General features: G+C 36.7%; 1 protein-coding gene across 4 annotated transcripts in view; it reads right to left on the bottom strand.

Moving 5' to 3' along the window:
* DZIP3 (DAZ interacting zinc finger protein 3) overlaps positions 1–25,250 on the bottom strand; it is a 125,030-nt gene that overhangs the window by 93,589 nt on the left and 6,191 nt on the right. For all 4 annotated transcript variants that reach the window (XM_032150217.2, XM_032150218.2, XM_058437539.1 and 1 more), the window contains exons 2-4: positions 9,568–9,671; positions 6,804–6,873; positions 3,622–3,777 (exon numbers count right to left, since the gene is read on the bottom strand). In XM_032150217.2, the coding sequence (XP_032006108.1) occupies positions 3,622–3,777; positions 6,804–6,873; positions 9,568–9,599 (258 nt within the window). In that variant the 5' untranslated portion in view covers positions 9,600–9,671. The remainder of the gene's footprint in view (positions 1–3,621; positions 3,778–6,803; positions 6,874–9,567; positions 9,672–25,250) is intronic.

A 25,250-nucleotide genomic window follows, 5' to 3' on the forward strand; every position in this document is an offset into this window, starting at 1 on the left:
AAAAAAAAAAAAAAAAAAAAAAAAAAAAAGAAAGTGGAGAAGTAAGAAAGTGAAGGAAAAATAGGTTTTAATTAAAGGATGTGTTATTATGCTAGTTACCCATGGTGGGCCACTGCAGTTATTACAACTGGGAAATTTTGGAAAACTCAAAAATAGAAACCTCAGTATTAACCAACTGAAAGGAAGAGGCAACTGGGATATTCATGTAACTCCCAAGACCTACTGACTGAGTGCTTTCTGGGGTGATGGGGGAATATTAATTCCTTGGGTCTTCTGAACTGCCATGAGAAGTAGCTTTCTCTTGTTCTAGAAAAAAAGGCCCTGAGGCATAGAGATATAGATATGGAAAACTAGAATTGTCCAGAGCATACTGAAAATATAGGTAAGGTCCAACTGGTATGGGGGGGCACTGACAGAATCTGCTACAAAAGGTAGAGAAAGTGACCCTTCCTCAAAGAACTAAGTAAAGGTTGGAATCATTTCTATTCCAGGTTGAATTAAGTAATTTATTAGAAAAGCAAAAATAAGAATTACTAGAAAAAAATTTGTCCAGTTTTTCCAGTTCTTCACAGAGGAAGGTTGCTATGAGACAAACCAAGTAGGTAGCTACTCCAAGTAGCAGAATTATCTCTATTATCTTCAATGACTACAGTATTTGTTTTTATGTTTTCATGTTCATTTATGATTTTGGATATTTTTCCTTTCTTTTTTGGACATACTTAGTATGCATTTGTCAATTTTATTGGTCTTTCCAAAAAAGCAAGTTTTGGATTTATTGATCCATTCTATTTTATGTTTTAAATAGATTTCATTAGTTTTAACTATCCTTATTACTTCCTTTTCAAGTGCTTTTAATTTGCTGTTCTTCCATTAACTTCTTGAATGTCATGCTTAGATAACTGATATTCAACCTTGCTTCTTTTTCTAATATCTACATCTCGAGCTATAAATTCTCCTTGAAGCATAGCTTTATCTAATAACACAAGATTTGATATATATTTTTATTCAGTTCAAAAATGTATCTAACTTCTATTGTGATTTCTTCTTTGACCAATTGGTTACCTAGATTAGAGGTATATATCTTACCTTATGAACATACGGTTTTCTAGATTATCTCTTTTATTGATTTCTAGATTAACTGAAGAGTAGTTAGAGAACATACTCTGTATGTTTTGATACTTTGAAATCTGATGGGGTTTGCTTTGTGACCTGGTATATGGTCAATTTTTGTAAATGTTCTGTGTGCACTTAAAAAGAATGCATATTCTGCCACTGTTGGGTGCAGTGTTTATACATGTGTGTCTCAATTAGAACAAGTCTGCTATAGGTCTACTAATTCTGTGTCCATGTTATATCAGTTATTAAGAGAAGTATGTTAAAATATCCCACTGGGATTGATTTGACTTTTTCCTTTAGTATTATCTATTTTTATCATCTTATCATTCATAAAGGTTCTGTATATATTTGGTCCTACTTCTGGATCTTATCTTCTATTTTCTAGATATGTCTGAGGTATAAAGAACAAGTAACACAATCTTTTAGTTCTTAGAGCTTCATAATAACTTTTAATGTTTACGTGGGCAAATTCCTAGCCCTACTCCTTTACACTTTTCTTAAATAATTTTCTTGGCTATTTTTCCTCTTATTTCCCATGTGAACTTTAGACTTAGCATTTAGCGACGCTAACCAAAAAAATCCCATTATTTTAGTGGAATCATGTGATATTTGTGGATTTTAATTTATAGAAAATTGACAGCTTTAACATACTGTGTCTTCCTACATGTACTATTCCATCCAGGTCCTTATTTCTTACCCTTAATAGAGTTTTAGAAAGTTTTACTTATTGTTTTAATATGGAGTAATGATTTCTAAATTTAATGTGAGTACAATCAGTGCTTGGGTACTTACTAAAATGCAAATTCGAAGACCTATCCCAGAGATTTTGATTCTTTAGAACTGGTACAGGGGTCAGATATTCTCATGTAAGTGGTTTAGAACAAGCTTAAAAAATACTAGTTTATCTTGTACATTTCTTAAGTATTTTACTCGGTATTTTACTTTTGTTATCATTATAAATAAGTACAGTTCGCCCTCCATATCCACAGGTTTTGCCTCCATGGATTCAACCCACCATGGATTGAAAATATTTGATAAATAAATAAATAAATAGCAAGAATACAGTAATTTAAAAAAACTGAAAAGACAATACAGTATAACAACTATTTACATAGCATTTACATTGTATTAGATATGTAATACCTAGATGTAATCTACAGATGATGTAATGCATACGGGAGAATGTGTACAGGTTGTATGCAAATACTACGTCGTTTTACATAAGAGACTTGGGCATCCTTGGATTTTTGTACTGGGGGTGTCCTGGAATTAACCTCCCACAGACACCAAAAGAAGACTGTACTATTCTATTTTTACCTTCTAGTTGCTATTTTTTGCATATCTGAAGGCCACTGATTTCTGTCTTGTTGTTTCTAAGTGATTTCCAAAAGATAAGAGGGAAATGGTGGCATTATTCTATCAATTTCTAGCCAGAGTTCACTTATACTGTGGTAAATTATCTCAGTTAAGGTTATAATCGTGCATAAAGTCTTATGAATATCTTCAGTTTGTTGGCATTTGTAATCATAATAGTATTAATGTGTTTCATGGAAATAATCATATATTCTTTCATAGAAAGACAAACGTAGCCTTCTCAAGACAACTATGGTGCTTTACCCTTCTCTTCTCTAGTTAATTGCCACAAAGAAAAGAGTATATAATTTTCTTTAACTTCAGAAAACTCCATTAATTTAAGAAATGGTATCCTTCTTATGCTGAAAGTTACCACAAATTATACAGAAAAATTACTTTCAAGATGGAAATCTACAATATAGCTTCCAGAATATTTATTATACAAATAATTCCAAAAATTTGGATATGATTTTTAAAAATGCATTTTTGACAAATGTGTTAACTTTTTTTTTTTTTTTGAGACAGAGTCTTGCTCTGTCTCCCAGGCAGGAGTGCAGTGGCATGATCTTGGCTCACTGTACCTCCACCTCCTGAGTTCAAGTGATTCTCCTGCCTCAGCCTCCCAAGTAGCTGGGACCACAGGCATGTGCCACCATGCCCAGCTAATTTTTGTATTTTTAGTAGAGACCAAGTTTCACCATGTTGGCCAGGCTGGTCTCAAACTCCTGACCTCATTGATCCACCCACCTCAGTCTCCCAAAGTGCTAGGATTAGAGACATGAGCCACTGTGCCCGGCCAAATGTGTTAACATTTTATGAGTTAGGAGAACAAAAGCAGTCCCCTGTCCCAGAGTGCCATGTTACAGGTTATTAGTAGGACTGGAATAAACACTAGACCTTGTAGTCAACAGCTTACAAACTACCAACCCACATTCCTACCATTATTCTTAAAAGGCTAGCACCAAATGACTCCATTTGTTCAATTTTTTTAAAGTCTACAGTCAAGGTTGACAACAAAGCCCTTTACAAGAAGTAAGATGGAGATTTTTTTCAAGACCTTGGCTATATTGTGTGGTTTAAAAAGAATTTTAATTAAAAAAGTCATATACAGACAGCTGCACTTCTGCCCCAAATAACAACTTATGATGTTACCTGCATAGTTTGGAAGGAAAAATCTTCTTGTAAGAACTTCTTAATGTGAGGAACCACACCTTTTGGTAGAGTATTAATTGCATTTAATAACTTCTTCACTTCTAATAGTAGATTAACAGGGACAAGATCAGTAGGTATGTCATTTTCCTGTTTGTCCTAGAAGACATTATTGATTAAAAATTTACACAATTATGCATCTTCTCATTCACTCTAAGATCAGCCAAAGCATTAAAAAAGGAACAAAGCTCATTTTCCCTTGTTCTCCTAGCTTCTATGACAGAACTACAAAAAATTTAAGGAAGAATAATATGTTCTCTGCTCTCTAGGAACTTAAAATATTACATATATTATTCTCTGTAACATGAAAATTATATATCTAAATGTGCTTTTTACATTATATGACTGATGCTTCAGCTATTAAACACACAGCAACTTGAATAGTTGTAATAGTTCAAATTGTAAACAAAGTAGTAAAGTAGAATGACTCAACATCTCAATTCAGTCAGAGCTATATAAATAGTAATAATCTTCAGGAATTTATTCTTACAGAATTAATAAGGCATTAGTAATTGTTAATTGATTACTACACAATCAAGTCCTGCTGGAATATCTATTAACATTAGTTGTGAAGAACTAGTGGAAAACAGAGATGGATAAATGGCCTAGAACAGATGGATGATGGCCTTCCTTCAAACCTTAACAAGAAACCAGAGTTCTTATACTCTGTGGAAATTCTAGGAATATGATTATATTGCTGTTGATCTCTGAAAATATATGATTATATTGCTGTTGATCTTCTTATTACAGAAGCCCCATAGAGCTTGAGATGCTGAAATGCCCTTGTATGGGCTAACTCACTTTCAGTTCTCTAACAGACCTGGAGCTACACAGGAAAGTAAGTAGAAACCAATAAAGTCCATTGCAGGACTATCTGTCTAATCTCAACTATGGTGTTTTGCCCTTCTCTCCCCCAGGTAATTGCCACAAGGAAAAGAGTTTGCAGAGATTATCCAGTAACTTAGGAGGGGAAAATATATAAACATAAAATAACCATGGTATTCGGTATTCACCTGCATGATGTTATCATTGTAAAAAATGGGTTTGAGTACTAAATTAAGATTCCTCCATCCCCATCTATATTCAACAAATATACCTTAGATTTTATAGCATTTAATAAGATTATTTATGTAGAAAAATGTTAACAGTTTATTAACTCTCTATGAAGGATGTTCATTGTACTACTATTCATTTTACTATCTTGCAACCTTTCTATAGGTTTGAAATTTTTCAACGAGTTAAAAAAAAAATTCTACAAAGTAACTAGAAAAACCCCTTATAAAGAATGACCAATATCAGTAGTGCATATAATTCAAACTAAAGGTCAATTCTACTCAAAAGTACCTGTAGAATCATCTGATACTAATTAACAAATTTATACATGGGCAAGATTATAGCATGAATAAAAATTTTTCAACAGGAAATATTATAAGCGTCATGCCTACAGGGTCTTGCTTTGTCACCTAGGCTGGAGTGCAGTGGCATGAACACAGCTCACTGAAGCCTTGACCTCCCAAGCACAAGTGATTCTCCCACCTTAGCCCCTCAAGCAGCTGGAAATACAGGCATGCACCACCACACCCGGCTAATTTGGGTATTTTTAGCAGAGACAATGTTTTGCCATATTGTAAAGGCTGGTCTCAAACTCTTGAGCTTAAGCAATCAATTCACCCACATTAGCCTCCCAAAGTGCTGGGATTACAGGCATGAGCCACCATGCCTGGTCCACATTTTTAATTTAAGTTAGTTGTTCAAAATATTTGATGCTTAATCCATTTTGGCAAAATTGATTAAATACCTAAACAAAATTCAGGTCACAGTGTCCACCTTCCTTGCTTTTTGTATTCCTGATTCTGTATCTAGAAATGTCTTTTCTGGATCTAGTCCCCTGGTTCTTGCCTTTGCTCAACTGTACAACCCTACATACAATGTGCATATAGCGTACTTCCTCTGCAGCATTTTTTACAGTGATAACCTCATGCAGGTGAATACCGTGCTTATTTTATGTTTATATATTTTCCCCTCCTAAATTACAGGATAACCTCTGCAAACTTTCCTACCCATGTTCCAGCAAACATGTTCCTACTCAAGTCTCATGCTGAATTGTAATTCCTAGTGTTAGAGGAGGGACCTGGTAGGAGGTGATTGGATCATGTGGGTGGTTTCTAATAGTTTAGCATCATCTGCCTAGTGCTGTCACATGATAAGAGTTCCCACAAGATCCAGTTGTTTAAAAGTGTGTGGCACCTTCCCCTTTGATCTCTTTCTCTCCTACTGCCATGTGAAGTCGTGCTTGCTTCCCCTTTGCCTTCCCCCATGACTGTAAGTTTCTTGAGGACTACCCAGCCATGCCACCTCCTGTCCTGCCTAAGAAACTGTGATTCAATTAAACCTCTTTTCTTTATAAATTACCCAGTCTCAGGTAGTTCTTTATAGCAGTATGAGAACAGACTAATACACTTATTAACAAGTGGACATCAATCATTATATAAAACTATGTGGAAGGTAAAATTATACTAATGAGAACCTAACAAACAAATATCTCTTCCATCAGTCTTTCACAAAATAGATGAACATATGATGTTCATACAACTAGTTTTAACTACCATAAAAGCATATCACTGGTAATGAAAGCCTTTTATGTATAATTCAGAGTTATTCTCTTTCATTTAGACCTAGAAGTTCTAACCATAAAGATAATAAAAATAAAGAATAAGTTTAACTTCAGAAATGACTCAAACTTCTTACTAAATAAAGTTCTGTATGTGTGTATGTGTGTTTTCTTTATATGTATATAGGTTTTGTTTTGCTTTAATTTTCCCTTCAAAAAACAAATGAGGGATTTCTTAAAATTGATTGTTGGGCTATTTCTGGATGATTCCATTCAATTTTTTTGCTAATTTTTAGTTATGGTGAGGAATGGTATTTAGAATGACAACCTTGAGATACAGTATCAATCATCAAAGCAAGATTTAACTGTGACCATTTTACTTATGAAGGTAGGAAAGTAGACTCACTCAAAAAATTTTAACATGTAATTAAACTGACTAGATGTATCACTGCATTTGCATATATAATTAGTTATCAATTAACTAAAAGTTAATGAAAATTAAACTTTCTCTTACTAGTTGACCAGATGATTTTTCTAGCTTATTATCAGTTTCTTCCTTCCTCTGATCCTCCACAGCAGGATGCCTATTTTAAATGAAAATAAGGTATATTAAGAGCATCTTCTCACAAAGAACACGAATTGTAGTAGTAAAGAATCTAACAATTGAATTATTGTCTGAAAGTGTAACCAAAGTGTATCAAAGACTGGTAATGGTGGTAGGTGCCATATCTCTTTAGAGACTCAAGTTAAAGAAGACAAATTGGCCATGCCCTTACTGGATGGTGATAGAGAAAACAGCAAGCCAATTATGAAAAACACTGCATCCTTAATAGATATGCAGTAGACCAAAATAATGGGAAAAAAACCTTATAGCACTGTTCCAAGGTAAAGGAAAAAAAGGTCTTAAAAAGGTTGATGTTTTGTGTGTTTATGAAGATATTACAGGTTAGGGAGAGATCTATCTTAAATAGATCATTTTATTTTTTGTTTGGGGTTCCTAAACTTACAATTGTAAGTTTTTTATTACATTGGAATTATTTGGAAATATTATTTCCAAATAATATTTTTAACTGAGGAAAAATGTCATATTTAGAAACTATTAACTATTTGGGTAATAAGGGATCACTTGACAGGTTTTGCTTTTAACCTTAGCTCAAAACGTGAACATACTGCAGTATTATATACTGAACTGAAAATTTTATTTGTAATATTGCTTTTGCCTGCATACAGAACCATTGTATAGGAACCATAATAAAGGCACCATAATATAGGGTCATATATGATTTATTCTATGTTAATTCTGGACACCAGCAGAGATAACACTAAGGTGAGAAATTTATATTGACTGATTTATTCAGAATTGTACTTTATAAATATTCTCTTATTTGACTTTACATTTATGCATTCATTTGACAGACAACCATTTATCATCTACCATATGCTAATTGATTTTGTTGGGGTAAATTGGGACAGATAAATAAAATGGTATTATCCATTTTCAAACTTCTAGTGAAAGTTTCTACAAAAGATGATATACACATGCAAACATTTCACAATATGATTCTCAGTGCTCTTTAAGGTGCCACGGTAAAAAGAAACCTATTAACTGTCTTTTCCTCCACTTCCAAGCCCCACTTGCCCTACAAAAAATAAAGCAAAACACAAGTTGTATCTTTGTGTTATCAAGGAATGAAAAATACTGTAGCAGTATTCTGAAGACTTTCAAGGTTTGAGAAAGAGTATTAAATGTTCTCAAGTGTATACTCTACCAGCAAACTCCATTTCATGATCATTCCCTCTTTAACCCAATACTTTTCAATCCCAGATGCATATTAAAATCAACTGTGAAGCTTTTGAAACATCCAGATGCCCAAAAACTACTTCATGTCTTCTGAATCAAAAGTGTCATGTGGGCTGCTATATTTTCTATAGGCTCCATTACAAATTTTGATGTGTAACTCCAACTTACCCTCACCTCCTCCTCTGTACAAATAAACCCAAAACCTCTTAGCAACATAGTCAAAATATACCCCAAGAATTTTTCTTAAGTATTTTTCTTGCTATTTCCTCAGCTCAGCCAAATGACCTTTTATCCTCCCTTGCTTGTAAACCCATCACAAGGCTTCTCATTCTTTAAAGATCAGTTCAAATGTTACTTTGTGGAATAATTATTTTTTCTTCCTATAGACAGCCACAGAACCTCTAATAGTTATGCAATTTGCCTAAAGATATAATTACTTTTTATATATCTTCCAACTATATTATAAGCTATCTCTAGGTACACAAATATTGTCTTAGTCTTTATTCCTAAGCACCAAGGAATTAGTAAATGCTTTTGTAAAATAAATTAATAGGTCACACTGCTTATTATATGAGATAGTTCAAGCCTGGAGGGAGATCTCCAATATGACTCTGTTTAGTATTATATGAGGTAGAGGTGGGCTGAACTTGCCCTGCTTGGAAAAAAGAGAATGTCATTTGGCCTTGGCCCACTGAACCACTCAGTAGGGTCTTCTGCATCATGCTTAAATTACCCTTTAGAAAATAGGGATAATAACAGCACTCACTTCATAGAGTTGTTATGAGGTTTATGAGTAAAACATAATGTAAAAACACTAAAAACAATGCTGACATAGTAAGTCTATGTAAGCACTTGTTAAATCATAAAACATTTTGGTGAGAATGACTGAACAATAAGGTATGGCACATTTTTCAATTCTTAGCTCTTCAGTGAGGATGCAATCCCTAGTGAACTTTTGTAAAATTAGATTTCACCCAGTCTACATCACCCACTAATCAAACTTGCTGAAATGTCTTGAAGCATAAGGGTTTCCAATTCATACTAGCTTCCCAAGGTTACGTGAAAAAACAAACATTATGTCTTTTGGAATACAACAAAATGCAGCTGGTTTTTGTCAACCTATCCTTTACCTCTGGGGTCCCCAACCCCCAGGCCACAGACAAGTACAGGTACATGGCCTGTTAAGAACTGGGCTGCACAGCAAGCAGGAAGTGAGCAGTGGGAAAGCATTACCACCTGAGCTCCACCTTCTGTCAGATCAGCAGCAGCATTAGATTCTCATAGGTGTGCAAACTCTATTATGAACTGCCCATGTGAAGGATCTAAGTTGCCCACTTCTTGTGAGAATCTAATGCCTGATGATCTGAAGTGGAAGTTTCACCCCAAAACCATTTCCCACACCCCCACCATCCATGGAAAAATTGTTTTCCACGAAACCAGTCCCTGGTGCCAAAAAGGATGGGGACTGTTGCCTTACCTCATAAAAAATTCATCTGGTAGAGAATCCATGCTGCTCAAGGTTTCTTTACGAAAATCTTATTCCACTGCTTGCAAACTGACTTTAAATACTGCCCTTTAATGCTGTAAGAAAAATGATATTTTTATGAAGGTAGGAAAGTTACACTCTTTCTCTCCACTATGAAAACAGAACATGATCATTTGAAGAAAATCTGAAACTGCTCTAAAAGAAGAAAATGAATCGTGGTTTCGCCACCCAAACATAATCACTACCCATCCTTTAATATGCTTATTTTTTACCAAGCATAGGTATATTTTACCAATTTGTAATCATATTAAATAAAAGATGTTCAGGGGTGGAGCCAAGATGGCCGAATATGAACAGCTCCAGTCTACAGCTCCCAGCATGAGCGACGCAGAAGACGGGTAATTTCTGCATTTCCATCTGAGGTACCAGGTTCATCTCACTAGGGAGGGCCAAACAGTGGGTGCAGGACAGTCGGTGCAGCGCACCTTGCGTGAGCCAAAGCAGGGTGAGGCATTGCCTCACTCGGGAAGTGCAAGGGGTCAGGGAGTTCCCTTTCCTAGTCAAAGAAAGGGGTGACAGACGGCACCTGGAAAATCGGGTCACTCGACACCCTAATACTGCGCTTTTCGAACGGGCTTGGAAAATGGCACACCAGGAGATTGTGTCCTGCACCTGGCTTGGAGGGTCCTACGCCCATGGAGTCTCGCTGATTGCTAGCACAGCAGTCTGAGATCAAACTGCAAGGTGGCAGCTAGGCTGGGGGAGGGGCGCCTGCCATTGCCCAGGCTTGCTTAGGTAAACAAAGCAGCCAGGAAGCTGGAACTGGGTGGAGCCCACCACAGCTCAAGGAGGCCTGCCTGCCTCTGTAGGCTCCACCTTTGGGGGCAGGGCACAGACAAAAAGTCAGCAGTAATCTCTGCAGACTTAAATGTCCCTGTCTGACAGCTTTGAAGAGAGTAGTGGTTCTCCCAGCACGCAGCTGGAGAGCTGAGAACAGACAGACTGCCTCCTAAAGTGGGTCCCCGACCCCCGAGCAGCCTAACTGGGAGGCACCACCCCGTAGGGACAGACTGACACCTCACTCGGCCGGGTACGCCTCTAAGACAAAACTTCCAGAGGAACGATCAGACAGCTGAATTTGCGGTTCACAAAAATCCGTTGTTCTGCAGCCACCGCTGCTGACACCCAGCCAAACAGGGTCTGGAGTGGACCTCTAGCAAACTCCAACATACCTGCAGCTGAGGGTCCTGTCTGTTAGAAGGAAAACTAACAAACAGAAAGGACACCCACATCGAAAACCCATCTGTACATCACCATCATCAAAGACCAAAAGTAGAAAAAATTACAAAGATGGGGAGAAAACAGAGCAGAAAAACTGGCAACTCTAAAAAGCAGAGCGCCTCTCCTCCTCCAAAGGAACGCAGTTCCTCACCAGCAATGGAACAAAGCTGGACAGAGAAAGACTTCGACGAGTTGAGAGAAGAAGGCTTCAGACGATCAAACTACTCCGAGATACAGGAGGAAATTCAAACCAATGGCAAAGAAGTTAAAAACTTTGAAAAAAAATTAGACGAATGTTTAACTAAAATAACCAATGCAGAGAGGTGCTTAAAGGAGCTGATGGAGCTGAAAGCCAAGTTTCGAGAACTACGTGAAGAATGCAGAAGCCTCAGTAGCCAATGCAATCAACTGGAAGAAAGGGTATCAGTGATGGAAGATGAAATGAATGAAATGAAGCGAGAAGGGAAGTTTAGAGAAAAAAGAATAAAAAGAAACGAACAAAGCCTCCAAGAAATATGGGACTATGTGAAAAGACCAAACCTATGTCTGATTGGTGTACCTGAAAGTGAGAGGAAGAATGGAACCAAGTTGGAAAACACTCTGCAAGATATTATCCAGGAGAACTTGCCCAATCTAGCAAGGCAGGCCAACATTCAGATTCAGGAAATACAGAGAACGCCACAAAGGCACTCCTCGAGAAGACCAACTCCAAGATACATAATTGTCAGATTCACGAAAGTTGAAATGAAGGAAAAAATGTTAAGGGCGGCCAGAGAGAAAGGTCAGGTTACCCACAAAGGGAAGCCCATCAGACTAACAGCTGATCTCTCGGCAGAAACTCTACAAGCCAGAAGAGAGTGGGGGCCAATATTCAACATTCTTAAAGAAAAGAATTTTCAACCCAGAATTTCACATCCAGCCAAACTAAGCTTCATAATTGAAGGAGAAATAAAATACTTTACAGACAAGCAAATGCTGAGTGTTTCTGTCACTACCAGGCCTGCCCTAAAAGAGCTCCTGAAGGAAGCACTAAACATGGAAAGGAACAACCGGTACCAGCCACTGCAAAAACATGCCAAATTGTAAAGACCATCAAGGCTAGGAAGAAACTGCATCAACTAATGAGTAAAATAACCAGCTAACATCATAATGACAGGATCAAATTCACACATAACAATATTAACTTGAAATGTAAATGGGCTAAATGTTCCAATTAAAAGACACAGACTGGCAAATTGGATAAGGAGTCAAGACCCATCAGTGTGCTATATTCAGGAAACACATCCCACGTGCAGAGGCACACATAGACTCAAAATAAAGGGATTGAGGAAGATCTACCAAGCAAATGGAAAACAAAAAAAGGCAGGGGTTGCAATCCTAGTCTCTGGTAAAACAGACTTTAAACCAACAAAGATCAAAAGAGACAAAGAAGGCCATTACATAATGGTAAAGGGATCAATTCAACAAGAAGAGCTAACTATCCTAAATATATATGCACCCAACACAGGAGCACCCAGATTCATAAAGCAAGTCCTGAGTGACCTACAAAGGGACTTAAACTCCCACACAATAATAATGGGAGATTTTAACACCCCACTGTCAACATTAGACAGATCAATGAGACAGAAAGTTAAAAACGATATCCAGGAATTGAACTCAGCTCTGCACCAAGCGGACCTAATAGACATCTACAGAACTCTGCACCCCAAATCAACAGAATATATATTTTTTTCAGCACCACACCACACCTATTCCAAAATTGACCACATAGTTGGAAGTAAAGCTCTCCTCAGCAAATGTAAAAGAACAGAAATTATAACAAACTGTCTCTCAGACCACAGTGCAATCAAATTAGAACTCAGGATTAAGAAACTCACTCAAAACCGCTCAACTACATGGAAACGGAACAACCTCCTCCTGAATGACTACTGGGTTCATAACGAAATGAAGGCAGAAATAAAGATGTTCTTTGAAACCAACGAGAACAAAGACACAGCATACCAGAATCTCTGGGACACATTCAAAGCAGTGTGTAGAGGGAAATTTATAGCACTAAATGCCCACAAGAGAAAGCAGGAAAGATCCAAAATTGACACCCTAACATCACAATTAAAAGAACTAGAAAAGCAAGAGCAAACACATTCAAAAGCTAGCAGAGGCAAGAAATAACTAAAATCGGAGCAGAACTGAAGGAAATAGAGACACAAAAAACCCTTCAAAAAATTAATGAAGCCAGGAGCTGGTTTTTTGAAAAGATCAACAAAATTGATAGACTGCTAGCGAGACTAATAAAGAAGAAAAGAGAGAAGAATCAAATAGACGCAATGAAAAATGACACCATCCATCCCACAGAAATACAATCTACCATCAGAGAATACTACAAACACCTCTACGCAAATAAACTAGAAAATCGAGAAGAAATGGATAAATTCCTCGACAAATACACCCTCCCAAGACTAAACCAGGAAGAAGTTGAATCTCTGAATAGACCAATAACAGGTTCTGAAATTGTGGCAATAATCAATAGCTTATCAACGAAAAAGAGTCCAGGACCTGATGGATTCACAGCCGAATTCTACCAGAGGTACAAGGAGGAACTGGTACCATTCCTTCTGAAACTATTCCAATCGATAGAAAAAGAGGGAATCCTCCCTAACACATTTTATGAGGCCAGCACCATCCTGATACCAAAGCCTGGCAGAGACACAACCAAAAAAGAGAATTTCAGACCAATATCCTTGATGAACATTGATGCAAAAACCCTCAATAAAATACTGGCAAACCGAATCCAGCAGCACATCAAAAAGCTTATCCACCATGATCAAGTGGGCTTCATCCCTGGGAGGCAAGGCTGGTTCAACATACACAAATCAATAAATGTAATCCAGCACATAAACAGAACCAAAGACAAAAACCACATGATTATCTCAATAGATGCAGAAAAGGCCTTTGACAAAATTCAACAACCCTTGATGCTAAAATCTCTCAATCAATTAGGTATTGATGGGACGTATCTCAAAATAATAAGAGCTATCTATGACAAACCCACAGCCAATATCATACTGAATGGGCAAAAACTGGAAGCATTCCCTTTGAAAACTGGCACAAGACAGGGATGCCCTCTCTCACCACTCCTATTCAACATAGTGTTGGAAGTTCTGGTCAAGGCAATCAGGCAGGAGAAGGAAATGAAGGGTATTCAATTAGGAAAAGAGGAAGTCAAATTGTCCCTGTTTGCAGATGACATGATTGTATATCTAGAAAACCCCATTGTATCAGCCCAAAATCTCCTCAAGCTGATAAGCAACTTCAGCAAAGTCTCAGGATACAAAATCAATGTACAAAAATCACAAGCATTCTTGTACACCAATCACAGACAAACAGAGAGCCAAATCATGAGTGAACTCCCATTCACAATTGCTTCAAAGAGAATAAAATACCTAGGAATCTAACTTACAAGGGATGTGAAGGACCTCTTCAAGGAGAACTACAAACCACTGCTCAATGAAATAAAAGAGGATACAAACAAATGGAAGAACATTCCATGCTCATGGGTTGGAAGAATCAATATCGTGAAAATGGCCATACTGCCCAAGGTAATTTATAGATTGAATGCCATCCCCATCAAGCTACCAATGACTTTCTTCACAGAATTGGAGAAAACTACTTTAAAGTTCACATGGAACCAAAAAAGAGCCCGCATCGCCAAGTCAATCCTAAGCTAAAAAAACAAAGCTGGAGGCATCACGCTACCTGACTTCAAACTATACTACAAGGCTACAGTAATCAAAACAGCATGGTACTGGTACCAAAACAGAGACATAGATCAATGGAACAGAACAGAGCCCTCAGAAATAATGCCACATATCTACAACTATCTGATCTTTGACAAACCTGACAAAAACAAGCAATGGGGAAAGGATTCCCTATTTAATAAATGGTGCTGGGAAAACTGGCTAGCCATATGTAGAAAGCTGAAACTGGATCCCTTCCTTACACCTTACAGAAAAATTAATTCAAGATGGATTAAAGACTTACATGTTAGACCTAAAACCATAAAAACCCTAGAAGAAAACCCAGGCAATACCATTGAGGACATAGGCATGGGCAAGGACTTCATGTCTAAAACATCAAAAGCAATGGCAACAAAAGCCAAAATTGACAAATGGGATCTCATTAAACTAAAGAGCTTCTGCACAGCAAAAGAAACGACCATCAGAGTGAACAGGCAACCTACAAAATGGGAGAAAATTTTTGCAACCTACTCATCTGACAAAGGGCTAACATCCAGAATCTACAATGAACTCAAACAAATTTATAAGAAAAAAACAAACAACCCCATCAAAAAGTGGGCGAAGGATATGAATAGACACTTCTCAAAAGAAGACATTTACGCAGCCAAAAAACACATGAAAAAATGCTCATCATCACTGGCCATCAGAGAAATGCAAATCAAAACCACAGTGAGATACCATCTCACACCAGTTAGAATGGCGATCATTAAAAAGTCGGGAAACAACAGGTGCTGGAGAGGATGTGGAGAAATAGGAACACTTTGACACTGTTGGTGGGACTGTAAACTAGTTCAACCATTGTGGAAGGCAGTGTGGCGATTCCTCAGGGATCTAGAACTAGAAATCCCATTTGACCCAGCCATCCCATTACTGGGTATATACCCAAAGGACTATATATCATGCTGCTATAAAGACACATGCACACGTATGTTTATTGCAGCACTATTCCCAATAGCAAAGACTTGGAACCAACCCAAATGTCCAACAACGATAGACTGGATTAAGAAAATGTGGCACATATACACCATGGAATACTATGCAGCCATAAAAAATGATGAGTTCATGTCCTTTGTAGGGACATGGATAAAACTGGAAACCATCATTCTCAGTAGACTATCACAAGGACAAAAAACCAAACACTGCATGTTCTCACTCATAGGTGGGAATTGAACAATGAGAACATGGACACAGGAAGGGGAACATCATACTCTGGGGACTGTTGTGGGTTGGGGGCAGGCGGGAGGGACAGCATTAGGAGATATACCTAATGCCAAATGAGGAGTTAATGGGTGTAGCACACCAACATGGCACATGGATACATATGTAACAAACCTGCACATTGTGCACATGTATGCTAAAACTTAAAGTATAATAAAAAAAAAAGATGTTCTACCCCACATTTTTCACCACTGAATGTTATATCAAAAGAATCTTTCATGTTATTTTATCCTCCTAGTAAACATTCTTAATGGTTATACAATAGCTGGTTGATTGGGATTTCCTTGGCCATTTCCTTATAGTTGGTCATCTAATTTCCCATTTTTTACTATTATAAATAGTTACATGATATACTGAGTTATCCATACAGCTTTTTCCATATTTATGATTATTTCTTTACAATACATTGTCAAAAGTAAAATTAATAGATCAAAAGACACAAATATTTCATTGTTCATTGGCTTCCCAAAAGGTTTATACTAATTTATTTCCCATTAAATATATATGAGTTCCTGCTTAACACAGTCTTGACAGCACTGTTTTGTTTTCTTTTAGTCTACAAATAACATGTAGCTACTTTTTCCCAAAATCATGATTCTACATCTCCATAAAGTAGGAGACACAGGATGTAAAGAACACTTGCACAATCTCTGGTTCAAATATCAACGGATGTTGTGGATATTTCCTGAAAGAAAAATAACACTGAGGCAACACAAATGAAAACAAAGAGACTAGAGTATCATAAGTATATATATTTATTTACATAGCTATTTTTTTGCAAGAACAACTCTTCTAAAACAGGTCCCATTTAATCTTCTTACTGAAAGTTCAAGCCTCTAGACTCCAGTGCTTTGTGCTAGGCTGGTTTCCTTTTCTGATCCTACCCTAAGCCCAGAAAGTGTTAAATCATATGTAAAACGATTGTTATATGCTCTGGGACAAAAGAAGAAATAGAAGAAATAGAAAAGAAAGTGGCAGCAACTGCATAAATAAAATGGACGTAGGCTGCCTTGCTGCCAAGCACAAGACTGGATGAAGTTTCTCATTTGTTGTCTCTGAACTGCTTATTTATCTCAGTAATTGGGTAGCCATTTCTGTAACAGCATATTTAATACAATTCCATAAATTAGATTGGTACAGCCTTTCTAGCTAGGCCCATTACTAACAGGTAATTCAGCATAGGGTAATTCCCAAATCAATAAAATATATTCCACAAGATCAACTGTTAAGTCACTTATTAAGAATTCAGATTGTGTTTACTCAGAGAAACATTGTTTTAATGATATCCTGCCCCTCCCCCACCAAAAAAAGCAATTTACCACAGACAGGAAGAAGTAAATGCAGAACCTGAACCCATCTAATAAACCCTGAGGTCTGTGTATCTTTTCAGTAAGCTTAGAACAAGGGAGGGGGCAACTCAGCCCTGGTATAAGGGCTAAAAGAAGTCCTGTGGAAATCATCTGTAAAACAAGTATTCCTAATTATGATACCACATACCAATATTGTACATCTGACTCACACCAACTCTTAAGTAACACAGAAAGTATTAAGAGACAAGAATAATTCTGCGACAATTTGTTGCTGCTATCTTAAAACACAAAATTACACATATATACACAGAGAGAGAGATTTCCTTCTAAATTTCATTTAAAAGAGCTTTCTTCTAATATCTTTTAATTTCTTGCTCATCCCCAACAAAAACACTTCGTTGCTGTATTACATCTTGCCTACATAGAATGAATAGTTTTCCTAGATAACTGTTATAGTTTTACTCTTATTTCAAAAATTCAGTAAGCAAAGTCATATTTTAATTTGCATTCTCTGTTCAAATACTGATGAAAGATACAAACTACAGCTAATAACGAAGCAGAGAGGTTGAATAAACCTTGTCGTTCATACTAGATCAGATCTGCTTCATCTCTTTAATAAAGCTGTAGAGAAAAAGACATAACTGTGAGGATTTTAGAACTGTGATCAAACTACTTTTATGGTTTCTATAATTCTTCCTGTTATTTTAATAAAAAGTAACAACAGTTAAGGCATTATTTCATAGCTAGAGAATACAAATGTACACCTTTTCCAGACAACAATCCCCTCATTTCCAGAATTTATCAAAGCTCAGACTTGGAGACCTCCCGCTCTGCTAAGCTCTTCTTTGGCCAGTAGCTGTTTGCATAGATCACAGCAAGGATGAAAAGAAGGGAGGAAAATCCTCTGGTGACGAGGTAAGAGAGGACAGAAGCCCTCTGCTAAGCTGTTCAGTGTTCAGCTTGAAAAAGAAGTGGGTGGAAAATTAATCAACAAATCAAAAAGATACTTGGATCCCAAATTAACAGAGTTAAGAAAGGCTAGGGCTTTTTCAGCTTGCTCAAAATACAACCTGAGATGAATCTCTGTGATGAAAGGTTTTCCAGGAGAAAGAATCATCAATCTCATCATTTCCCTGGAGCTAAACAGGTACGTGTGGCAAACACTACCGGCAATAGCAACAGCAGTAGCACTTTACAGCCTCTGTTGCGAGAAAGGCGAAGTGCCTAGCAACCAAAAGGAAGTAGCCAGCCTGAAATGTCACCACTGAGCTGCTAAAATAATCCAAAGGTTTTTACCATTCTAGAAGAGGCTGGAAGAAACCTTTTAAGAAAGGGTTAACATGAAGGAAAAAAAAAAAAGGTAAATCTAGTTTCCCCTAGCATATTCATTTCAATAGACTTTCCCTGTCGGCAGTAAACTAAATTTACTCTGACTTCCTGGGATTAAGAGACTGCTCTTCTCCAGGAATCTATTTAGGTCCTTGTTGGTTGATTTGAGGGCAAGCTAAAGTTCAATGTCAATTTACAGCACACCTTTATCCGCTAACCAAGATGATCTTATCTGTAGGCTATGTTTTACTGGTTGAAAAATAAGGTAATACCATCCATATCTTAATAAACAGTAACATGCCTTTCTTACTGTTCCTTCTACCTGAACACTCATTTCCTACTTTCCCTCTTACTTACTGAAATTTTAACAATTTTTTTTTAGTTGTAAAGGTATTTTGTTTCCATTTTTAAAGCTGTTTATTCACATCAAAGCAGGCACAGCTCTTATGCATAATTTTTTAATAATCCACTTAAACATTTAACTTGTGTTACTGTCACCTTCCTAAACTGTATATAGGCACATTTTTATAAAAACCCACTCAAATGTTCATCTTGACTGAAATGTTACCAAAATACCAAGGGTTCAGTCTAGGTCCTGCTGGCCGCCCGGAAAGCTAATCACTGAAACAAGTTTTGCCTAGGAAGAAGGCTTTAACTGGGTGCTACAGCTGGGGAGATGAAGCTCAATCTCAAATCTATCTCCCTGACTGACTAAAACTAGGGGTTTATATAGCAGGGAAGAAATGTAATAATGTGCAAAAAAACAATAACTAGGGAGGGGCAAGGAGGCATGTGGTGAAGTGATCTGGTAATTTTCAGTTCTTGGACACTTTTTTTGAGAGGCCTGAAGGTCGTTTCCTGAGGAAGAAACTCAAATAAATACAAGTTTCAAGCTTTAACACCAGCAGGGTCAATCTCTACGTTTATCCAAAAACAACTATCTATGGCACTACTGGGTTGATTTCAAAAATACCTGGCCAAGATAGAGACTCTAATATGCCAACAAGTTTACATTTCAAAGTGTGGGTGGATGTCCTGTGAATTTCCCTCCCTTGTCAACTCTAGCACTTACAGATTATACAATGCCAGGAGGAAAAAGGGAGTATCAGTGTGGAAAACAATAAAAATAAAGCTCATACTTTTCTCCATGCTACTAGCTTAAAACAAAGTAATATATTTTGTCTTTTTCAGGAAAGGAATTCAGTTTTTTAAGAACTTTTCCTATGTGCAGTAAATCAGGGTCTCTCAATTTTGGAAATACTAACATTCCAGCCTGGATAACCCTGTAACGGGAAGTTGTCCTATGCATTTTTAAGATGTTTCACAGCATCCCTAGCCTCTGTCCACCAGATGCCAGAGGCAGCTCCCCACCAACACACACCCACACCCACACATCCACACACCTCAGCCCCATTGTGGCAATCAACGATATCTCTAGATATTGCCAAATATCCCTTGGGGCACAAAATTACTCTCCATTGAGAAACATTTAGCTAAATGAATGAGTTAAGATTAAGAAGCTTAATTAAGTGGACCTAGAGATTGTTCTGGGGAAGAAAAATAAGACCATCCTGATATTATACAACATGTACAGACACAAACAAACTTATATCTACAAGAAAGCAAAATGACATAAAGTATCTAGATTTCCATTAATGTCAAAATTATTTGAGTTTCTTCCTTAGATAAGAAAGCTGAAGCACAGAGAATGTTTATTAATTTCACATAAAATCACACAGCTAGCTAGTGTGTGTCAAAGCAGTGTGTGTGTGTCAAAGCATACCCTTACAGAGTGATTACAGTGCTCTTAAACTACTGTAAGGGTATTCCTTATCTAAAACATAGGGATGACAGTACCTCCTTCATAGGGTTGTAAAGATTAAATGCTTAAAAGACAGAATAGTACCTGGCACATAGTAAGCACTATATAAGTGTTCCTATCATCACCATTTTCATAATCATAATCATCATCATTTAACTGTTTATGTTTGCAGCAAAATTAATTAAGTTTTCTTCTAATTCCCTACTGTGAAGGAGAAATGCTATTGTATGGAAAGGAATGTTAATGAGATTTAAGAAATGGGATAAAAAAATTATTTTTCAAATACATCACACATGACACAAAAGACAACATAATGTGTGCACACTGTTCAGCACCTTGCACTTTTCACACCAGCACATATACATCTACTTTAGTCTTTAAACTGCATGATATGCCAATGTATGCATGTATCATTTTACCAGACCATTGATTAAAAACTTCAGCTGTCTCTAGGTTTTGACTTTAAAAAAAAATTGCTATTACAAACAATGCTGCAATACCACCACCTTGAACACGCAACTTGATTAAAATTTTGATAGCTATTTTGAAAAGCTGAATTTTCTAACTCAACATTGAATTAAATCTACACCAGAAGATCATGGGTCTGTTAACAAGCAGACTCTGACACTGCTAGTTATCATTTCTGCTAAATTTTACCAAAAGAATTCTAAAAAACTCCTCAAAGTTGAGACGTAAGATGCTATGGTCACTTCAACCCTTAAAAACACTGAAGAAAACACTTTCAAAGAACATGGCAGGACATTTTGTGATAGGAGTTCCTTGGAATCAGAATTTTAACTATTGTTGATCTGAGTACATCTGCTAGATTAGCAGCAATAACCAGCCATTCTTTGTGGCTTTTGAAATGACTGTCTTAGTCATTGGGGCTGCTACAGTAAAGTACTATAGAAACAACAGAAATTTATTTATCACAGTTCTGGAGGCTAGAAGTCTGAGATCAATGTGTCAGCAAAGTTGGTTCTGATAAGGGTGCTCTTCTGGGCTGCAGACTTCTAACTTCTGGTTGTATCCTCACATGGCAGAAAGAGGGTGAGAGGGCTCTCTGGCCTTTTACAATCCCACTCATGAAGGCTCTACCTTCATGACCTAATTTATCTTCCAAAGGCCCAACCTCCTAATACTATCACATTGGGGGTTAGGATTTCAACACTGAATGAGGGGGGACACAAACATTCGGTCCACTGTGCAGTTGTTCTGTGGTTACAGCACTATGAAAATCTTTACTTCTCGTATGTTAGTGAGCTCTGTGTAGACAAAAATGGCTGAGGCCATTAGGTTAGACTCAAAGAATAACAAGTTAACAAGTTACACCATTATTTTGTATTAGCAATAATTAGTATGAACAAAATATACTGTTTACTTGGTTTTATAATTTACTGTTAATTTCTCCATTTTTGAATTTGTTTAACTTCCTGGTAAAGCTACAAAATAAATACACCTAGACACCAGTAGCTAAAATATTATTTGCCCCCAAAGAATATACAGTTTGCTTAGTCAAACTCCAGAACTGATGGATGATGGTGGAAAAATCTTTGCAAAAGTTATCAGAAACTGGAAGATATTTTCTATCCCAAAAGATCACTGTTTATATTAGCTCTTGCCACTTTGCAAAGATCACTGTTAGCAATATATCTGCTTAAACCAGGAAATAAGAGCCTTATAATGTATACTCACCACCCCTTGTTACAATCTGCCAACATAGGAAACATCCTTTCCTAAAGCAAAATTAACATCTTGTCTTAAGCATGTTTTAAATTCCATTCAGATCTATTCAACTAGTTACTTTTGGACTTACACAGGTAAACCTATAGTATACATATTAATTTGTTTTGAATAGTTGGAATGTGCCTACAATGAATATGCACAGGTTAGGATTTACCTGAAAAACTATCCAGCTACTAAACAAGCCATCAGTTTCAAATATTTACAGATAGCACTGCTAAAACCACACTCTTCAGAAACGTAGCTAGAAACCACTGGAAGAAGCATATGCTACCCCTAAGCACATACTCCAAAGGTGGAATATTTTCAGCAATTTAAAAATATTATGTTGTCATTATAGTTGTTAGATAATAATGAGAAAAGAAGGGAGAATCCTGAGACATAACACACGCAGAGATGGTAATCAACTAGGGAATGGGAATACTTCTGTCATGTACTTGCCTCTACCACCACCAATGAAAGCTTGCCCTATCCACCTCCAGCTTGCTCCACCCCATGTAAGAAAATTGGCAGCTCATTGTTATCTCAGAAAGGCATACATTTGTAAGAAGTGTGTAGGTAAGAAGGCAGAGCGAGCTTTTGGTTATGAAGAGTTTCTTTTCATATAATATTAACTGAGTGTATTACCTTGGGTTGCATTGAAAATAGGCTTAATTTTCATCAGCTCCTATGTGCCACGCTCTAAGCTATGCACCTTGAATAAACATCTGATCTTTACACAACTATGGAAGATAAACATTATTGAAGTAAGTTTTAAAAATTAAGAAACTGAGGCTTATAGAGTTCTCATAGCTAATAAATCAGTAAGAGCAGATATTCATGCCCAAATTTTACCAACTGCAATTCTATTTTCTTCCATGTCCTATTACTTCTAGTGCCATATTTAATTTTATATAAGTTTAATGTATAATTATGAGCTGGACTAGATAATATGCACATACGCATACTCAGAAATGAAACTATTTATACATTCTTAGTAATACTATAAAAGTTATTAATCATGCCAGCCTAATATTTCATAGTCACTAGTCACACTAGTTTTTACTAAGAGTTTTTCTATTCAACAAAACAATTCAGATACTATACATGGTAGTGAAATAAGCAATGAAATGGACAATAGTTCACACCTGGCTAAATGATCTCTCAAAGTTAAAGATTTTTAAAAATGAAATCTCCAAACTTTTTTGATCACATAGCCCTAAAACAGTAAAAGATCTGAGAATATGCTGAAAATATAAGAATATCAATTCACTTATAAATTATATGCAGGCATAATTATTATAACATAAAAAAGAATAAGATAAAAGCAAGTAAAAAACGTTTTAATATTTGTTCAATAGACAGTTTCACATATCCCCTGAGGCGTGCATACTGTACTTTGGACACTACTGTCTTCGAAAACAGCTTCACATTTTAATTCAAGAAATAGATATCCACTCATTTCATAAGCCTGATAGTATTTATTTTCTGAAAGACCAGAAATTTAAAAGTGAGATAAGCAAAGACCCATGCTCTGCACCTATCTTGAAGATAGGTCTTCAAGAAATAGTAGTTACCAGGATTACTGTTCCTTAACTTAAAAGTGTATCACTTTCATCTTTACTTATACTCATCTTTACTTATACTTAACACTGGATTCAGAAACAATGGATAGTACTTGTGTTAAAAAAAAAAAGGTAAGGCAACATTCTTATTCTGGGATAGATGTGATTAGATTTGAGATGTGGTATAAGATATGACAATGGGGGAATATATATCCAAAATATTCAAACCTTGAACTCTTAACCTAAAGTTGAATGCTGTGAAATGTATAAAAAGAAAAAGCAGAAACTGTTTGAAAAGTGAAAGTTAACTTTATGGTTGGGCAAATCATTTAGAGTTTAGCTGAACTGTAATACTTGATACTTGTGAAAGAAAACAGGAAAAATAATTGTAAAAGGAGAATTAATTTGTTTTAGATTTTCTGGCTTTGTGACAAAGGTAACATTTCTGAAAAATAGGAGTTGACACTAATCATACACTTAGTTTCCTGACTCTGCATAAGGGGTAGAATCAGATTATTAGTATTTGAATTATTTTAGCTATATAGGGCACATGGTTATCTAAATGACCCCACGCCTAGACCTCTGCCAATTTTCTACTGCAGGATTTCTGACTTCAGGCTTTGGAAACTGGGCCAATGAAACTTTTGTTCTACCAGCCGTTTATGTCTACTGAATAATCTCTCAGTTTTAGATTTGGCTTCATGTCCCCACTAGAATGTAAGCCCCATGAAGTTAGGAAAACTTTGTTTTCATTCCTTGGTGCCTAGAATAGCACGTGGCACACGTTAAGCACTCAATATTGCTTTAAAAAATGAACTCACCCACCCTTCTGCACACCTCAAGGCCTCTGAAGGCAGCTGTAAAGAGGGAGCCCGTGTGTAGATTGTAACAGCCTTCTTGGCCAACCTAAAATTCTCCTTTAGAAGTCAAGAGGCAGCTCATATGCCTGAAGTAAAACTGGTACCTGTAGACAACCATGGGGTCAAGACAGAACCTGTGTCTTCTTGCAGTTAACTTCTGTCTCCTTTGCCAGTTCCTCCACACTTCTCCAACCACTAAATACTTAACTATCTGGGAGTTCAGTCCTAAAATGTCTTTTCTATCCATACTTAGTCCTTTATCATTTAGTTTCAAGGCTTTCAATTTCTATCTCCAACCCTGACCGCTCCTTTAACTACCAATAATTTGATAGCCTACTCAATCTCTCCTGGATGTCTAACATCACAACATAACCTAAATAGAAATCCAGGTATCTGCCCCTCTCCACGAAAAGGCTGAAGCAGAGCCAACTAGTCAAATCAGACCTGGAGCAGACAAACTGCAGTCAACCGCAAATCTGTGGGCAAGAAATAAACGCTCACGGTCTCAACCACTATGTTTTGAGGTGATTTGTTATTTGGCATACATCAATTAGCACTCCATCCTATCTAAAATTGTAACACCTTATCCTGACTTTGATACTTCCTATTCCTCCTCCCTTTTCTCACTCCCTAACACTTACTGCTATCATTCATGTAATTTTACTTATATGCCTTATTGTCTATCTCCCCCATTATAAGAAAACAACTTGGGCAGAAATTTTTGTCTATTTGATTCATTGCTGTATCCCCAGAACCTAGAAATGGACCTAGCA

This window comes from Hylobates moloch, unplaced genomic scaffold (assembly GCF_009828535.3).
Source record: "Hylobates moloch isolate HMO894 unplaced genomic scaffold, HMol_V3 SCAFFOLD_4, whole genome shotgun sequence".
In the NCBI taxonomy this organism is placed as follows: domain Eukaryota; kingdom Metazoa; phylum Chordata; class Mammalia; order Primates; family Hylobatidae; genus Hylobates; species Hylobates moloch.